This window comes from Priapulus caudatus, unplaced genomic scaffold (assembly GCF_000485595.1).
Source record: "Priapulus caudatus unplaced genomic scaffold, Priapulus_caudatus-5.0.1 Scaffold120, whole genome shotgun sequence".
NCBI lineage: Eukaryota > Metazoa > Priapulida > Priapulimorpha > Priapulimorphida > Priapulidae > Priapulus > Priapulus caudatus.
In genome coordinates this window covers 717,497-733,226 of record NW_014577181.1, presented here as the reverse complement: position 1 = coordinate 733,226, position 15,730 = coordinate 717,497, and the positions used below count along the sequence as shown (strand labels likewise).

Here is a 15,730-nt window from a genome sequence, read left to right as displayed (position 1 = left end):
TTATTTAACCTTGACCTTGACCTTGATCATATTTCCCTTCCACTCTATAACTCGGCCCCTAATCGACCTAGCGCGACCAAACTTCGGACGCTTACACATCTTGGGGAGAACACGGGAGATACATGTAGTTGGCGACAACTGCCCTTTCTAGTTAGTTTTGACTATCATAAGTCTATGTTGTTATAACATTTGCGGAATACTTCGTGTTCAAAAGTTGTGACTTCCTATAGGTATTGTACTACTTATGATGTTTCTGATAACCAGTGTGTCCAGTATCAGTCTGACTGCCAATTTTCTGCAGGCTACACTTGCAGCTAAGGAGAAGGCAAAAGAGGATGAGAAGTTCTACAACCTGCTGGAATTTGCGAACGAGAATTTTAATGAGCATCCAGTGACTGTTGCGCGCAGCGGCCGCATGTCTCTTAGAAAAGGCTCCAGCAATGTGAGAACATGTGGGAAAGTGGCATTAGTAGTAGTGATGCAATAGTACAGATGCAGTAGTAGCAATAAAAAAATTCCCCAGAGGTTCGGTCAACTCATAGTCATTTTTTATTTAACAAAGTATTTGAAAACGCATTACTAATGTCTTTATTAGTATAACTGGGGTTCAGTATATTTATTTCCATTCTATTTTTCTTATTGTGAAAATCTCCCTTGCAGGTTGCTCCTATGTCAAAGTCTGACATGATCATGTACCTCGACCAACCACACATCATGACTTCCCACATCAACTTGTATGATCCTGCTGTAGTTATAATGGCTATTACAACATTCAAGGTAAGCTTTGAGGAAATAAATAGCTGTCAATAATAATGATCAGTGCAAGTGCAGGTATCTATTTTCAGTAATCACATACGTTTCACTCATACAGTAAGTGAGTTTCAAGCACTTATTACAAATGGAAATAATTGAGAAAAATTATGCATGACAACACAGGAAATCTGGAAGTATATGCATGGAGAGGTGAAGCAAGATGACAACGCTGTCGTGAGACATATCGTGGCACGTTGTATCGAGAACGAGGCGCTGAGAGATGAGGTATATTGCCAATTGATGAGGCAAACTAATGGATGCCCATCGCAGGATGCACTGCTGCGAGGGTGGGAAATGATGACATTCTGTGCTTCGTGTTTTTCACCAAGCAAGTCTCTCAGTAAAGTAAGTGGCAATCAAGATCTTTCTTTATCCTCAACCACACACTTTTCACGTTGTTTCTTGTTACTTTCTTTCATCAAATGCCATTTGGATGTTAGCGATATAGAAAATGCTTTACCGTTTTTTTGGAACATAGCTTTTAAATTTTTAAAGGAACAAATGTTTTCAATCACACAATTCATCTGTACTTTTTATTTATTTCTTATAAGATACAGAAACCCTCCAATTTTCATCAATTAATAATAATAATTTAGTCAGGCACAGGATTTCTGCACAGAAGTTTGGTATATAAAGAAGTAAGAGTTGTGGCCATAAAGGTTAATTCTGTACAGTGGTACAAGTTATATGAAACTCACTGTCATGAAGCAATTCCGATGTAACTTTGACTAATTAATGTATGTCGTTGGTATTTCCAGTACCTAATCTCCTATCTGAAGAAACATTGTAACGTTGAAGCTCTCAGCAAGTATGCGAAGACAAGTCTAAGGCACCTGAGAGTTGCACGCATCACCCCGAGAAAGATGCCACCTTCAGACACAGAGATTAAAGTACGTTATTTACAAAACAAGTCCATTTTAAAGTGGTTTCCAAGCTGCTATTATTATTATTATTATTATTATCATCATTAGTATATTCATTCCTTGATTTAATAACAGGTCATTGGTAAAAGTGAGGATATGAACTTGCAGGCTCCTCACCTTATCTGGAATTCGCAGTATAAATGTGCTAATTGAAACAAGTGAAACAGTGCTTCAGGGTAGTCTTTTTAAATGGCAGGTACAGCTGCCAATTTGTCGCTTCTATTGCATATTATATGTTATAATTTGCAAGTGGCAGCAATACTCGTAGCTCCTCAACTGGTGCATGCACGTTTTCTTGCAGGCTCTGCGAGGATTCGGGCTCATAGTTTGCCGTTTACGATTCTTGGACGGCATGTCGAAGGCAGTGGACATCCAGTCGTATGACTGCGCTGAAACTGTGGTGAAAAGTGTGTCAGAAAGGATCGGTCTGAAGTCTACAGATGGATGGGCTCTGTATGAGGTATAGAAATGCAGGGGAAATATGTTTTTCCCTTATTTAGTTCCACCTAGTAGCCAAAGTTGTAAGATATCTCATTGCTAATGCATCCTATCTCTGCGTTTGTAAAACACATGGCGAAAAAACACGCGTAATAATATTTCTCGTTGGCTGAGTTCGTCTGACTACATACTTATACAAGGCCATAGCTTGAGCAAATTTATACTTGAAAGGGCAAAATTAGGTAAATCTGTTGAGTCCCAGTCATCGTACGTAGTGTTGGGCCAGTTTCAGGTGGGATACAAGGATTTCGTGGATGACTACATGATTATTGCCATTTATTTTAAGGTTATTCACATTTTTTAGACATTAATTACTAGCAGGACACCCAGCGTTGCCCGGGAAATAAAGCGCTCAGTTGGTGACCACTTGGTTGAAAGAAAAATACCCAAAAATATATCTATCTATCTATCTATCTAGCTATGTATGTATGTATGTATGTATGTATGTATGTATGTATGTATGTATGTATGTATGTATGTATGCATGCATGCATGCATGCATGCATGCATGCATGCATGCATGCATCCAATACCATTCCATCCATCATACCATCCATCCAATTCCATCACCATCCATCCATCATCTACTCACTATAGGATCTATCTATCTATCATAGTCTATAGTGCTATAGTCTTGCCCACTCTTTATCAAGTCGGTGCAAGGTGAATGTTGTTACGACAATGACATGGCACATCTAACGTAATGCATGTATTGTAACTCAATGTTACGCACATTGTACCAGTCATGCAAGTCAGTGGCAAAGTGAATCCCGTCTGCATGGGCCGGTTTATTTACCCGGCTGCTACAGGGTGCGTTGATTGAACGCTGGTGCAGGGCATCATTTTTTCATCATTTTTTTCCTTTCGCGATGTCAGATGACCTCAGAGGTCAAATCCAATGTGCCCATGACATTCAGCATCCAAAGTTACATGTAATATGGACATATCTAGAGTGGCCATATTGATTTGAATCGAGAACAGACGAAACAGAGGAACTTCCACAAATATGTATTAGATTATTTATAATCTAATTTTTTTTCAAAAATCAGAGCTTCTCCATTACCCCCAACCCAGAGTCTATGGCCCCGATATACTAAATGCCTTTATATAATATAATGGCTTTCTCGGAATTTTTCTGGTATTTCTTAGGAATTCTAATGTTACGTATTTTCTGAATGTTTCTACAGTGTGTTGGGCATCAGGAGAGATTTATGAGAAGTCGGGAATATATATCTGATATCATTGCCAAATGGGAAAGGTAGTACACAATTCTTTGTCACTCACTAATTATATCTACAATAGTTTATACAAATTGCTAATTATGTACATAGTCGTATTTTACTTCATTGCCATTGTAATCTGTGCATTAGTTTAAACTAATGTTTCTGAGGGTGAGTCACCGTGCTCTTTGTTTTACTACAGTGGCCCAAAGAAAGACCATGGAGATTTCTTGGTGAAAAAGCGGCTGTTCAAGCTTCCAAAAGAAATGCCTCAAGACCCGATAGAGTACAGTCTTCTCTATGCACAGGCTGTTCACAGTGTGGTCAAGGTAATATAAACTGTTGCTAGAGTGCTACGGTAATCTCTGTAAGGCAATGGTAGGGTAACATCTACAGTATTGATGCATTATATGCATTCAAATTGTACAACTAATAACCAGTAATATCTTCTATTTCATATTTTTATAAATTTTTAAAATAATGGTGCCGCTCCACTCTAGCACTAATGTACGTGAAAATCCTATATATCATGTTATGTTGGCTGTGAACAGCTGGACGAATTTGGTGTGAGTGAGGTCACAGCAGTGCAGCTAGCTGGTCTTCACTGTCAGATACTGCTGGGAGAACCCTATGACAACAAACTGGACAGGTAAAGCTGACTTGATTCTTCTCAGTGACCTGTACATTCGGTGTTGATGAATGACAGATATATGCTTGGCTTTGATTCTAAGATGCCATATGTCAGATTCATGTTGATTGCAGTCTATGCCATCATGGCGTCTTTGCCATTGATGCTATTCCGCTAGACTAAGTATTGCTTAATTAATTTGCCTTGAGTGTAACAGGTCATATGTTACTTCTATTGGCATAACTGGCTAATTATCTGATTTTCATAGAAGGCGCTGTGCTGTGCTTTTGTGTACAGGTATGACGAGATTGGGCAATTCCTTCCTGAGAGAATCACGGCGGGAAAACCGAAACAAGACTGGCGGAGTGTGTTGGCTGAAGCACATAAGGTGAGTCAACCTTGTAATTCAGTCAACCGATATGTTGTCCAGTGTGTATTGATGTGTGATCAGTTGATTAAAAATCGTGATACATTGATATGACAATATTCGCCAACAACCTATAATAACCTATAATATATAAAGGTTGTTATAGTCGAGTCCGGCTCTGTTGGCGTGTTCTTTAGCCATGGCGAAAATAGAATTTGTTGACATATTGTTAAAATCTGCTATTCCAGCACTTCGAGTGATGGGTGTAATGGCATTCGCTTGATTATGCAATTATTTATTATTTCAAATTAGGAGTGTTTACTGCAGTGTGTACCACCCTAAGTCATCATCATTATCGTAGTTAGGTTGCTACGCTATATTATGTAGTGTAATGTATAATATCAGGAGTGAATAATAATAATAATAATAATAATAATAATAATAATAATCTATTATTATTCACTCCTGATAATATCGATAAGTTTTCGAGATGATTCACATATGCTATGCAGGAATATGGGAGTGGTAAGCCGACGCTGGTGGCTAAGGTGTGGTACCTTACCTGTGTGAAGCAATTCCCTCTGTATGGAAGCACTTTGTTCCCTGTCACCTACAAGGGCGCGTGGTCCCACAACAGTGACCTCTGCTTGGCCGTGCATGCAGACGGAGTAATGTTTGTTGATCAACGAAGCAAAGATATCTGGTGAGAGATTTGCTAAGAAAATCTGTCATGTATTTGGTTACATCACGTTTTTCTATACGGCAACTTTATGAATATTACATAAAATAATATCTTTATTATAATATAATAAAAATGTATACGTGTATTATATTTAAATGTGTAAACGCTACACATACAAGAGTTTAATTCTAGATATACCTATAGAGACACATAGACTATCTAATATCTTCTTAAAATTGGTATATTATTTTAAACAGACAGTTTGATACCAGTTGTATAAAAAAACGTGAATGTGTCTCTGTATAGTTAACGTGCAAACTTTTGTATTAAAATGCTGTTTGCTGTTTTTGTTGTGTCATTTTGTAACTCGGTAATGATGCTACGTTCTGCAGGTACCAGTACCGCTACGAGGAGTTTGAGTCCATCTCACTCGTTCCGTCTGAGGATTGCATCAACTTTGAGCTGAATGCTGAGGTTGCCGATGTACAGAAGAGCTTCACGTTCCAGACGCCAGACAAGGAGGATGTATCTGCACTGATCGCCAGCTATTCCCCTGCACATGCTAGCTGGCTGAAGACTGGCAGGCACGTGTCACGCAAGGTAGATGATTAATAAACAATCGCCAGATAGCAGCAGGGTAGACACCTGTCCTCTAGTTTAGCGAGAGAGCAAATACTTTCTATATGGTAGGAATGCGCATGTCCTATAGGGTGAATGTACGAAGAGCAGGTACCTGTACCATATTCTAGGAAAAGAGACAATGATCGAATAATATCAGGTTAGATTTATATTAAATTTTAATCTAGTATATTGCTGTGTTATCTAAATGTTCTAACTAGATATGAATGGACTACGGAAATAGTAACATAAAGCGTAATTTATGTATACACATTATCTGTTTATATATTAGCAGCATAATCAAATACTGATATTCGGAAATCTCATACGAATTCTCTATGGCAGCTCTGTAAAGCTGGGTTTACACTATGGAAAAATCTACAAGATGATAGGTTTTTCCACGTTCTATCAACCTCTATCAGATGTTCATAGCTTTTACGTTATCGACCGCGAGTCGGCAACAACATTTGACCCGAGGTGTGCGCGTGGGGCGACGTGGATACGCATTTTTAACGTATTAATTCGCGCCAGTGTGGTGCCAATAGCAAAAACGTACTCCCCCTGGGTGGAGGGACACACCTATGGTGGCCCAGTGTTATAATAGTTTATCACAAGTCTTCGACGTGGCCCACTGTTATAATACATAAACATAACCATATACCGCTGAGTATGGTGGCCCAGTCTTATAATAATTTATCACAAGTTTTCGACATGTATATGGTCTATGGTATATGGTCTATGGACGTGTGTATGGTATATTGTAATGTTTATGTATTATAACACTGGGCCACCATACTCAGCGGTATATGGTCATGTTTATGTACCACTACACCCCCTGATTGCTGTTCTCAGAGTGGCCGCATGGCAAAAACATGGTTAAATTCGCCGACACTGAGTTGCGAAAATAGAACATGTTCTAATCTCACAAACCAGTTGATATTAACCAGTTGCGCGTGAGTCTTTTACGTTTACCTGTTTACACTGCCAATTTTCGGTCGAATAATTGACAAATTTATCGGATTCATCAATTTTCCAGCAAGAAGTTGATAGTGTAAACCCAGCTTAAGACTTATAACAGTATTTTATTATCTGAATGTGTGTGTCAGTTGTTTCAGGTAATGACAACAGTAACAATATCTATATAGGCATAAAGCATTGCAATTTGTGCTTGTGTTCTTAGCTTTGCACTCATCTAGATTCTGCTCAACTGCTCAAGACGCTGCTGTGCCCATCCAACAGATCTCTCTCTCTCTCTTCTAATTTGTCTCACTTTCCCTATGCAGCTAGTACGAGGAAAGGAGAGAGAGAGGCTTCAGGAGGAGCTGATAAAATGTAGACAAGCACTGGTGGAGAAGGGCCTGCTAAGAAAACCCAATTATGATTCTGGCTCCACCTTCATGAGCACGCTCAGAAAGTACGCATAAGCATCTGCCATGCTAAAACAGTGGATAGAATAATAATGAATTGCTGATTTCTGAAGATAATTGCTTTGACATTTAGTGTAAGCAATTCCTGCTGATAATACAAGTTGATGTCTTTCAACGTCGTTTATGTGATGCGGACACTATGAATATTTGGATAATATGGTAGCTAATCGACCCCAAGAAATCGAAGCTAAATTGCTGTTTTTATGAAGTGCGTGATTTGCATTTTGATGGGATTCACGCTGAGTTCTACATGGCTGTCACAGGTTCAGGAAGGGTGGTGCAAAACTGAAAGACGAAGACGAGGCGAAGATATTTAAAGCGTACAACAAAGAATACTGGTCGTTCAGCAAAGCTCCGATCACCCACTCTTTGAGTGTCATGAATGAAGAGGCAGTAGCTTCTAAGCTCTTCTCTTCGATACTGATGTTCTCTGGTCTACAAAAATCTGGTATCTTAAATTGATCTTTACTGTGTGAGGCTATATAGTGTGTCCACAATTCAAGCACTATATATATATATATATATATATATATATATATATATATATAGTGCACTATATACATGTTATATAGCACTATATACATACTTTTATATCATATGTACATTTATAATAGACTTATTATATATACTCTATAGTCTATACTATACTTATATATATATACGATATTACATGTGTTTGTTTGAATGCTTGGGTAGTTGATAAACTCGAAGAACAATTCTGATAGATAGCAGACCAGTAAGCAGAAGAGTAATATCTATTTTTCTTAAAAATATTGCCTTGCAGATTTTATTTACATTTTCTGATGTTGATTTTCTACTTGCCACCAGGTGGACTTGGCTCGGTGTCTGACACCTTCGACCTAATCCAGAATGTCATGAGAGAATGTCTGGCCAGTGTTGACCTTCGCAATGAACTCTTCATGCAGCTCATCAAGCAGACAACTGATCATCCAGGTCAGCTTAGTAATCCAGATATAACTTAAATTGACTACGTTGCGAATTTTCTATGGTATACAGGGGTAGAAATTAAGTTTTGAATACGGGAGTCCAACAGACTCCCTACCCTCAAAAAGAGGGAGTCCGCAGCAAAATGATGGAGTCCGCAGTCTGAAGTTCAAAATTAAAGATATTAACAATAACACGTGCTTATTTTGAAGATTCATGCGGTTGCACGTCTGCCAAATTTTCCTTGGACATTTGCTGAAAAAATATGGTAATTCCACGAGGCCGTGCTCTGGAACGAAATAGTTAGTACCGTATAGCAGAATTAATTTTCAGGGAGTCACACGGACTCCTGCATATGTCAAATCAGGGAGTTCGACAGTAAATCTGGGAGTATTTGACTCCGAACTCTCGTTCATTTCGCACATTGGGTATATATTCGTAAAATTATTGTTGCAATTTTTTACATGAAAAGTAAGTACTAACAGCACTAAATGTTTCCTCAAATTCTTACCTGATAAGATTGTTTTCAACTAGTTAAAAATCCAAAAAATCTGGGCGATTTGATATATTGATCACAACAAAAGCTTGCTATGGGCTATGTATCAGTCACGCGTGTTTGTTCACATCGAACGAAATAGTAAAATAGGAAGTATAATGCAGCAATTTAACCATAAAAAGTGAACAGAATCACTTACATTTTGTGAATAAGTGGACATGATTTTTTTTACTTTTACTATTTACGGTGACGTAATCACGTTAATTGTAACCATGATGAAATAATAGAATTGATGAGTGAATTTGGATTAATTAGGCGAGTGTGATAATGGAGCCAAAGGAATAGAATCTGTCTAATAGTGAACTGTCAGTCGCATGTAAAGATCTTCCTAGTAGGGTTCTCCTCTGAAATCACAGAAGGCATGTTGTATATGAACTGATGGGGGAGGGTCTGGGAGGCGGTTGTGGCAATTGGAATCAATTACGAGTGTCATAATTGGCAAAAATACACATGATATATAAGTTTGATCAGTTCGGCTGCATATACATAAGCTGTAAAAAACAGCGTGACTGTGTTGGGATTGTCAAAAGTAAAAACACACCTAGAAATTAAGGCATGTTGATTGGGCAATTCAGGCATGTTGAAGAATTTATGGGATGTCACGAATTAGCTTCAACTTTGAAAACATGTTGGACCCGACATGTGTTAAAGGCCTGGGGAAAACCCTGAGAAGTATGCGTAATAGTGTAGAATATAGCAATACATGAAAAGGGTGGAGGCCTTATTTAAGGGATACTTAATTAAAACCAAGTGGATCTGTGCTACAGTAATAGCACTTAGGATTGTGTTAACAACATGACGAAAAAAAGATGGCATCACGTGCTTAGTATTGAGCTGAGATTTTCAACTGCCATTTCATATTTCATTCTCTTTTCTTTCTATTATGACAGAGAACCCAACAGCACATTTCATATTTCCCTTTCATTCTCTTTTCTTTCTATTACAACAGAACCCAACAGTACATTTCATATTTCCATTTATTTCATATTTCATTCACTTTTCTTTCTATTATGACACAGAACCCAACAGCACATTTCATATTTCCCTTTCATTCTCTTTTCTTTCTATTACAACAGAACCCAACAGTACATTTCATATTTTCATTTATTTCATATTTTATTCACTTTTCTTTCTATTACGACACAGAATCCAACAGCACATTTCATATTTCCATTTATTTCATATTTCATTCTCTTTTCTTTCTATTATGACACGGAACCCAACAGCACATTTCATCTTTCCATTTATTTCATATTTTATTCTCTTTTCTTTCTATTATGACACAGAATCCAACAGCACATTTCATATTTCCATTTATTTCATATTTCATTCTCTTTTCTTTCTATTATGACACAGAACCGAACAGCAAGGTAAATGTCACACACTGGCAGCTGCTGGCTGTTGCCTGCAGCGTCATGGCGCCCCCAGACAAGCTGATACTCAGCTACCTACAGTCCCACCTAAAGAAGTGTGCAGCTGACCATGCATCAGAGGAGGGCCAGCATGCGTATTTCTGTCAAAAGGTAGTAGCCAGTGTGTGTTTTTAAATCTAGAAATACATGCATGCAGGTGTGCGTGTGTATCTGTAGGTGTGTGTGTGTGTGCGTGCGTGCGTGCGTGCGTGCGTGCGTGCGTGCGTGCGTGCGTGCGTGCGTGCGTGCGTTGCGTGTGCGTGTGCGCGCGTGTGCGTGTGTGTGCGTGTGCATGTGTGTGTGCACACGAGTGTGCATATGTATGTGGAGTGCGTGTGTGTGTTCTGTCTGAAGTTATAATTGCTCGAAATATCAGCAGTATACATACATCATATATTAATCGCAGTTGAATATATAGAATAGAGAATTCTCTAGATGTATCTACTAATCATCTAAATATTGTGGTAATCGGATTTCAATAAATGGTATTAGGTCTATGGTATTAACTCAGAATAATGTAATTAACGGTATTGTTGTAGTGTGTCTGGCAAAGAGCATTGACCTGAAGAGGAAATGGCCGCCATCTACTCGTGAAATTGCTGCCTTATTGGAAAGTATGTACTTTGCTCGTTTGGATGCCACACCAGCCAATATTGTCTGTGTTACTATGACTATATTGTTACCGATCAGCTATCCTCAGTTGTCCACCTGGCAGTACTATAGTGATCAACCAATCGTGTTAGCGTTATGTGTATAGCAATAATTCATGACATTCAGGAATTAATCCATGTCATCAATTACACAGTGTGTTGTTGTTAAGTAATGATACTTTCATCATTAAACGTTTGGAACAAAATCAACTCAAACTAGAAACGGGCAAGTTGTCGCAACTACATGTATCCCCGTGATCTGTATGAATGGAATATCTCTGTAAGGACGTGAGAAGGCAGGTAAAGTTAAATAAGTCACAAAGACAAAGGTTTGTTAGACAACTGGTCTGCCTCAGATGTGCAAGTATATGGAATCTGGTTACCCTAGGAGGAATATTTTCACTTGTGAACAGGACCCCCCCCCCTACCCCCTTCTTGTACCGATGAGTTTTTGTCGTTAAATAATTGTCCGTAAGGACCTAGAGATGGGCAGCAGGTACCGATCGCCAAAATTCCGCAATGGCGACCTCGAAGCAAGCGCTGAAATGGTGTGTCGTTGAAATGTTGTTTTATTAACGTCTGTGACGGAAATATAGGCTAGTGACATAGCTTTCGTTCTTCGCCACGTTCGAAACCCTCCCGGTAGGAGGTAAAGGGTAAATTCCTTATGGCGTGTTTCGAGAAGATACGTGAATTTACGCGCGGGCCGTTAACCAGTAATGGCATAATCATTTCTGGCGGTGTTTGCCCTGTACATCACCATTTCTCAATACAACACAATCACACAGTTCCTGTCATAAAATATACTAAATACTGTAGACTCATACAGGGCATACAATAGGTACGCAGCAAAATGAGGAGTGGCGTTTGGTAACACTATCGTGATTTGAACAATCTGCGTTGATAGGATTAGGGTCATAATGACCAGACCTTTTAATCGTCAAAGACCTTAATAATTATAAGTTAGTATAATAATCAATGATATAATGGAATAATTACACAACTTGTTAGTAACGTCTGATCATGCCGTACATGACCAATCCCTTTCCGTCGTGCGGTCTTACACGTGTTTCGCGCACAGCGGCGGCAGGCGTCAAACCCATCTGGCCGGATGGGTAATATGTATATTATAGATAGACAAATATATGCCTCCATACACCATTGACAGTTCAGCGCCATCCATGTTCTGCGCCATTAAGTTACGCATCTCCGCAGAGCCCGGATGTGCGAGTAAACTCCGCAATATTGTTTATCTCGATGCGTTATCTGCCGTCCATACGCAGGTCGCTTCTGCGGAACTTGGCATGAAGTGCGGGTTAGTGGTAGAGAGCAAGAGGGGACGCAATGGTGGTTTGGTGTGGGAGGATCAGTTGTTTGGCCATGGTAACAACGGTTTTTGGTGGGAATATTGTAGAACCTACAGGTAACTTGTCGTGGTTTTACCCGATTGTTCATGCGAATTTGCACAGCAGGCGCCGAGGGGTAGGAGAGTGTTCTATATATATATATATATATAGGTGTAGTATGAGGGTAGGTAGTATATTGGAATGAGCAATCATAGAATTTATATGATAAATTTAAAGAGTCACAAAATTTTGGAATACAATATTTTTCATGGGGTGGTTTGGTGTGATGATTTTTTTTGCCAATAGTGTTTGGTGTTGTGCGTGTTCGGTTTTGTTTGTGAGAATTTTTAATGTGGTTATTTTAAATAGCAAACATTATTTCATGGGGACAATCGGCGGTTAAACGTGCCCAGACAGTTACAGGTCTAGAATATTTCGACAAAAAATGTTGTTACCATGGCCACGGATGACTCGCCCACACCAAAGAACGATAGTGTTCGTCGCTTTACGATAACGCAATCTTCATTCAAAATTTGAGATGATCGAGAAGAACTGCAGCCGTAGAGCTCTCACAACGGGGGGGGGGGGGGGGGGGGGGAAATCTCTGCGGCGCGGCGGGCGGCGCGGCCGGCGGCGGCGGCGGCGCGACGATGCCAAAATCCATAGTATCCCCACGAACTTCGTGCGGGAATACAATAAGTTTACATGCTAGATATATATAATTATATATATATATATATAGAGTGAGAGAGAGAGAGAGAGAGAGAGAGAGAGAGAGAGAGAGAGAGAGAGAGAGAGAGAGAAAAAAAAAAGACAGTGCGAGAACTAAGTGCTAGGATCAGTTGTCTTGCTGCGGATAGTCAGCGTCTATCTACACTTGTGAGCTTGCGGCATGCGGAGTCGATTCTGCTCCGGCAGTCAGCTACTGGTCAGCAGCACGCTGTCGCTACGTCGTCGTCGTCGTCGTCGTCGGCAATCAGCCGACAGTCAATTTGACCAGATCTCCGAAATCGGGCTGCGAGCGCGCTCTCGAATTTTACCTAAATAACGAAGCGAAATGACGAGGAGAGAAATTCCGCGTTGGGCGAAACACTCGGTGGGGCGGAGAGAGAGAGAGACAGAGAGAGAAGAACACTGTTATTACTGTATACCTAATGTTTGATTTAAATGTATGCTTTATTATAAAGTTGAAGCTAATGCTGAGTGTTGTCTTTCAGGAGTAAAATGACAGCTGTTGTACACTTTTCCAACGGGTTGAGCAGGACTATAGAATTAGATTCAGCCATAGACTTTGGAGAGGTAAACAACTACGCATATGGCACCTACTGTCATATTGTTAATTGGTAATATTCATAGCATTTATACTAGTCATCATGATAATTAACTGCTAGTAAGGTCATTTGAGTAAAAAATGTGAAATATGTAATGAATGAAAATTGTATGTTATGAATGTAATGAAACAAGTTTCCTTTATGGCAAGTTTTGTATCAAAATATCAACACATTTCACAGGTGACAGAATCAGTCAAGAGCAAAATTGGAATGGATGCTAAAACAAAGGGTTACTGCATGTATGGCTATCTTGGAACCCAAGGTAATGTTCTATCCAGTCTGTGTCATGTTTCACAACTAAGCTAGGTACAAAGTAAAACACTACGTGATAAAACTTAATTATATTCTTCGTCACCAGCTTTCTTTACCATCATAACTTTCTTTCTTTATGAATGGCAGCATTTTAACACACACTCTGGGCAATAGATCCTAAAATGAAATGTTATAGCTTGTCAGTTACACATCTGTAACTTTTACCTTGGGGAATTGAGCTGCAATCACATAAATAGTGTCTTTTCTCTCCACAGAACACAGTTTACCGAGCAATGAGAATGCTGGGGACAACCTGTACAGGTGTGAGAAACTCTCCAAGGCCAATAAATTGCCTTTTGAGGCAAAATATAATTTCAAGGTAAGACTAATGCTTCCACAATATCTGCTTGTATGGCAAATATAATTCATTCCTTCATGGCAAGTTATAATCTATTCATGGAAAATATGAGATGTTGATTTCTTATACAATATAAGAAATATTGTTATGTGTAAGATTCTTGTATTTTCATGGCTGGTTCTACAGAAACATCTTTTCCTGCAACCTTACGTGAATCAAGATGATCCACTGGATGAGGACTTCATAGACCAGCAGTTGATGAAGAAGCTGAAAGAGGGCTACCTGCTACTTAACTACCATGAAGCTGTAAGCATCCGTATGTCTTTCATCATTGCAGTAGATCTTATATAGTGTTGCGTTCGCCGTTAACTCGTTTGCACGGTTTTATTCTGCAGGTGCAAGTGTGTGCACGGGTTGCCCACGCAGAGATAGGAGATGGATTTCATGATGCAAAAACTTTTGTGTGAGTAGCAAGAATGTATATGGAGTTATGGACTACACTTGCGTGCACACTCTATGCAGCTATCGCTATGAGAGTGGATAGGCAGACTGTGAATGTACCCCCCCCCCCCAAATAATAACTGCTACATCATTATGATAAGGAGTCAGAAAATGCAGTTCTGTATGCCTACGTTGAAACTATGTATCTACTTGCATTGTGCGTTCAGCCTGAAGGAGTAAAGCTGCAAAATTTCATCGTTGGTTATTTTTTTCTCGCAATACATATATTAATAAAGAATACTAGAAATTCTACTGAATTTATTTACACGTACACGTGCACGTACGCACGCATGCACACATGGACGCACGCACTCACGCATGATAGTTCCGAGAGATGCATGATCGATATATATTGGTGTGATTGCAAATTACTTTTAATTCAGTTTCATAACAGCAGCAAACAACTGTCACTATGCATCAGGATAAATTTTCAGCAGAAACCTGTTTAGTATCGATGACCTGATTAGTCAGAGCTGTTTCATTTAAAATGCAAACATTTGCACTACATATCGTGAAATGCAAACGCATGGGAATCGAAACCTCGCTCAGCCTGATTTGTCATAGTAGTTGAAGCCTGAATGATTCATGAAATCTTCGTTTTTCAATGTTCTAGTCCATTTGTTGAGAAGTACATGCCCTCAAGTCTACGCTCGAAGATCAAGATAGATGATATTGTTGTGGAACATAAAACACTGTTCAAGGTTTGCCCACATTTAACTCATTAGCTGATTAAAATATTTGGGCATTCGAGCCATGGTTTAAGTGATGCGTCTGCAGTTTCTGGAAAATTAAAGTGAAGCATCTAGATTAGCTTGGTATAAACATCCTCTTTAAATTCTGTACATTTCCTGTTGAATTATGCACGAGCAATTACAACAATAATTCGGTTATACGCTGTTGACTTGGGTACCTATCCAACCTTGATTCGTGTAATGGATATGTTGACATTTAATTAAAAAATCTATTTTAATTCGTTTATATAAGATGGAAACCGCTGAAGCAAAGAGCCAGATCCGAGAGATCCTACAACGATGGCCTCTTTGGGCCTCAACTATTTTTGAAGTAAAGGTAAGGTCGTAACTTTATTCATTTTGGCTTTCCTAACTGTCTTCCTAATTAGCAAAACGGGATGTTGTCGTGGGTTGTCTGTTTAGCTCATCTGACATAGTCAGATGCAGCTTGTAGAATCGCATGATCGTCCGT

General features: G+C 39.2%; 1 protein-coding gene across 1 annotated transcript in view; it reads left to right on the top strand.

Annotated features, from left to right (window-relative positions):
* The window catches only part of LOC106805594 (unconventional myosin-VIIa-like), a 50,804-nt gene extending 37,183 nt beyond the window's left edge, over positions 1-13,621 (top strand). The window contains exons 29-46 of the mRNA XM_014807248.1: positions 302-442; positions 661-777; positions 937-1,158; positions 1,572-1,703; positions 2,038-2,196; positions 3,422-3,492; positions 3,657-3,783; positions 4,006-4,103; positions 4,380-4,470; positions 4,962-5,152; positions 5,524-5,731; positions 7,033-7,163; positions 7,440-7,624; positions 8,005-8,130; positions 10,034-10,200; positions 10,631-10,703; positions 13,303-13,384; positions 13,597-13,621. Of these exons, the coding sequence (XP_014662734.1) occupies positions 302-442; positions 661-777; positions 937-1,158; positions 1,572-1,703; positions 2,038-2,196; positions 3,422-3,492; positions 3,657-3,783; positions 4,006-4,103; positions 4,380-4,470; positions 4,962-5,152; positions 5,524-5,731; positions 7,033-7,163; positions 7,440-7,624; positions 8,005-8,130; positions 10,034-10,200; positions 10,631-10,703; positions 13,303-13,313 (2,250 nt within the window). The 3' untranslated portion in view covers positions 13,314-13,384; positions 13,597-13,621. The remainder of the gene's footprint in view (positions 1-301; positions 443-660; positions 778-936; positions 1,159-1,571; positions 1,704-2,037; positions 2,197-3,421; positions 3,493-3,656; positions 3,784-4,005; positions 4,104-4,379; positions 4,471-4,961; positions 5,153-5,523; positions 5,732-7,032; positions 7,164-7,439; positions 7,625-8,004; positions 8,131-10,033; positions 10,201-10,630; positions 10,704-13,302; positions 13,385-13,596) is intronic.
* Positions 13,622-15,730: the final 2,109 nt, after the last annotated feature.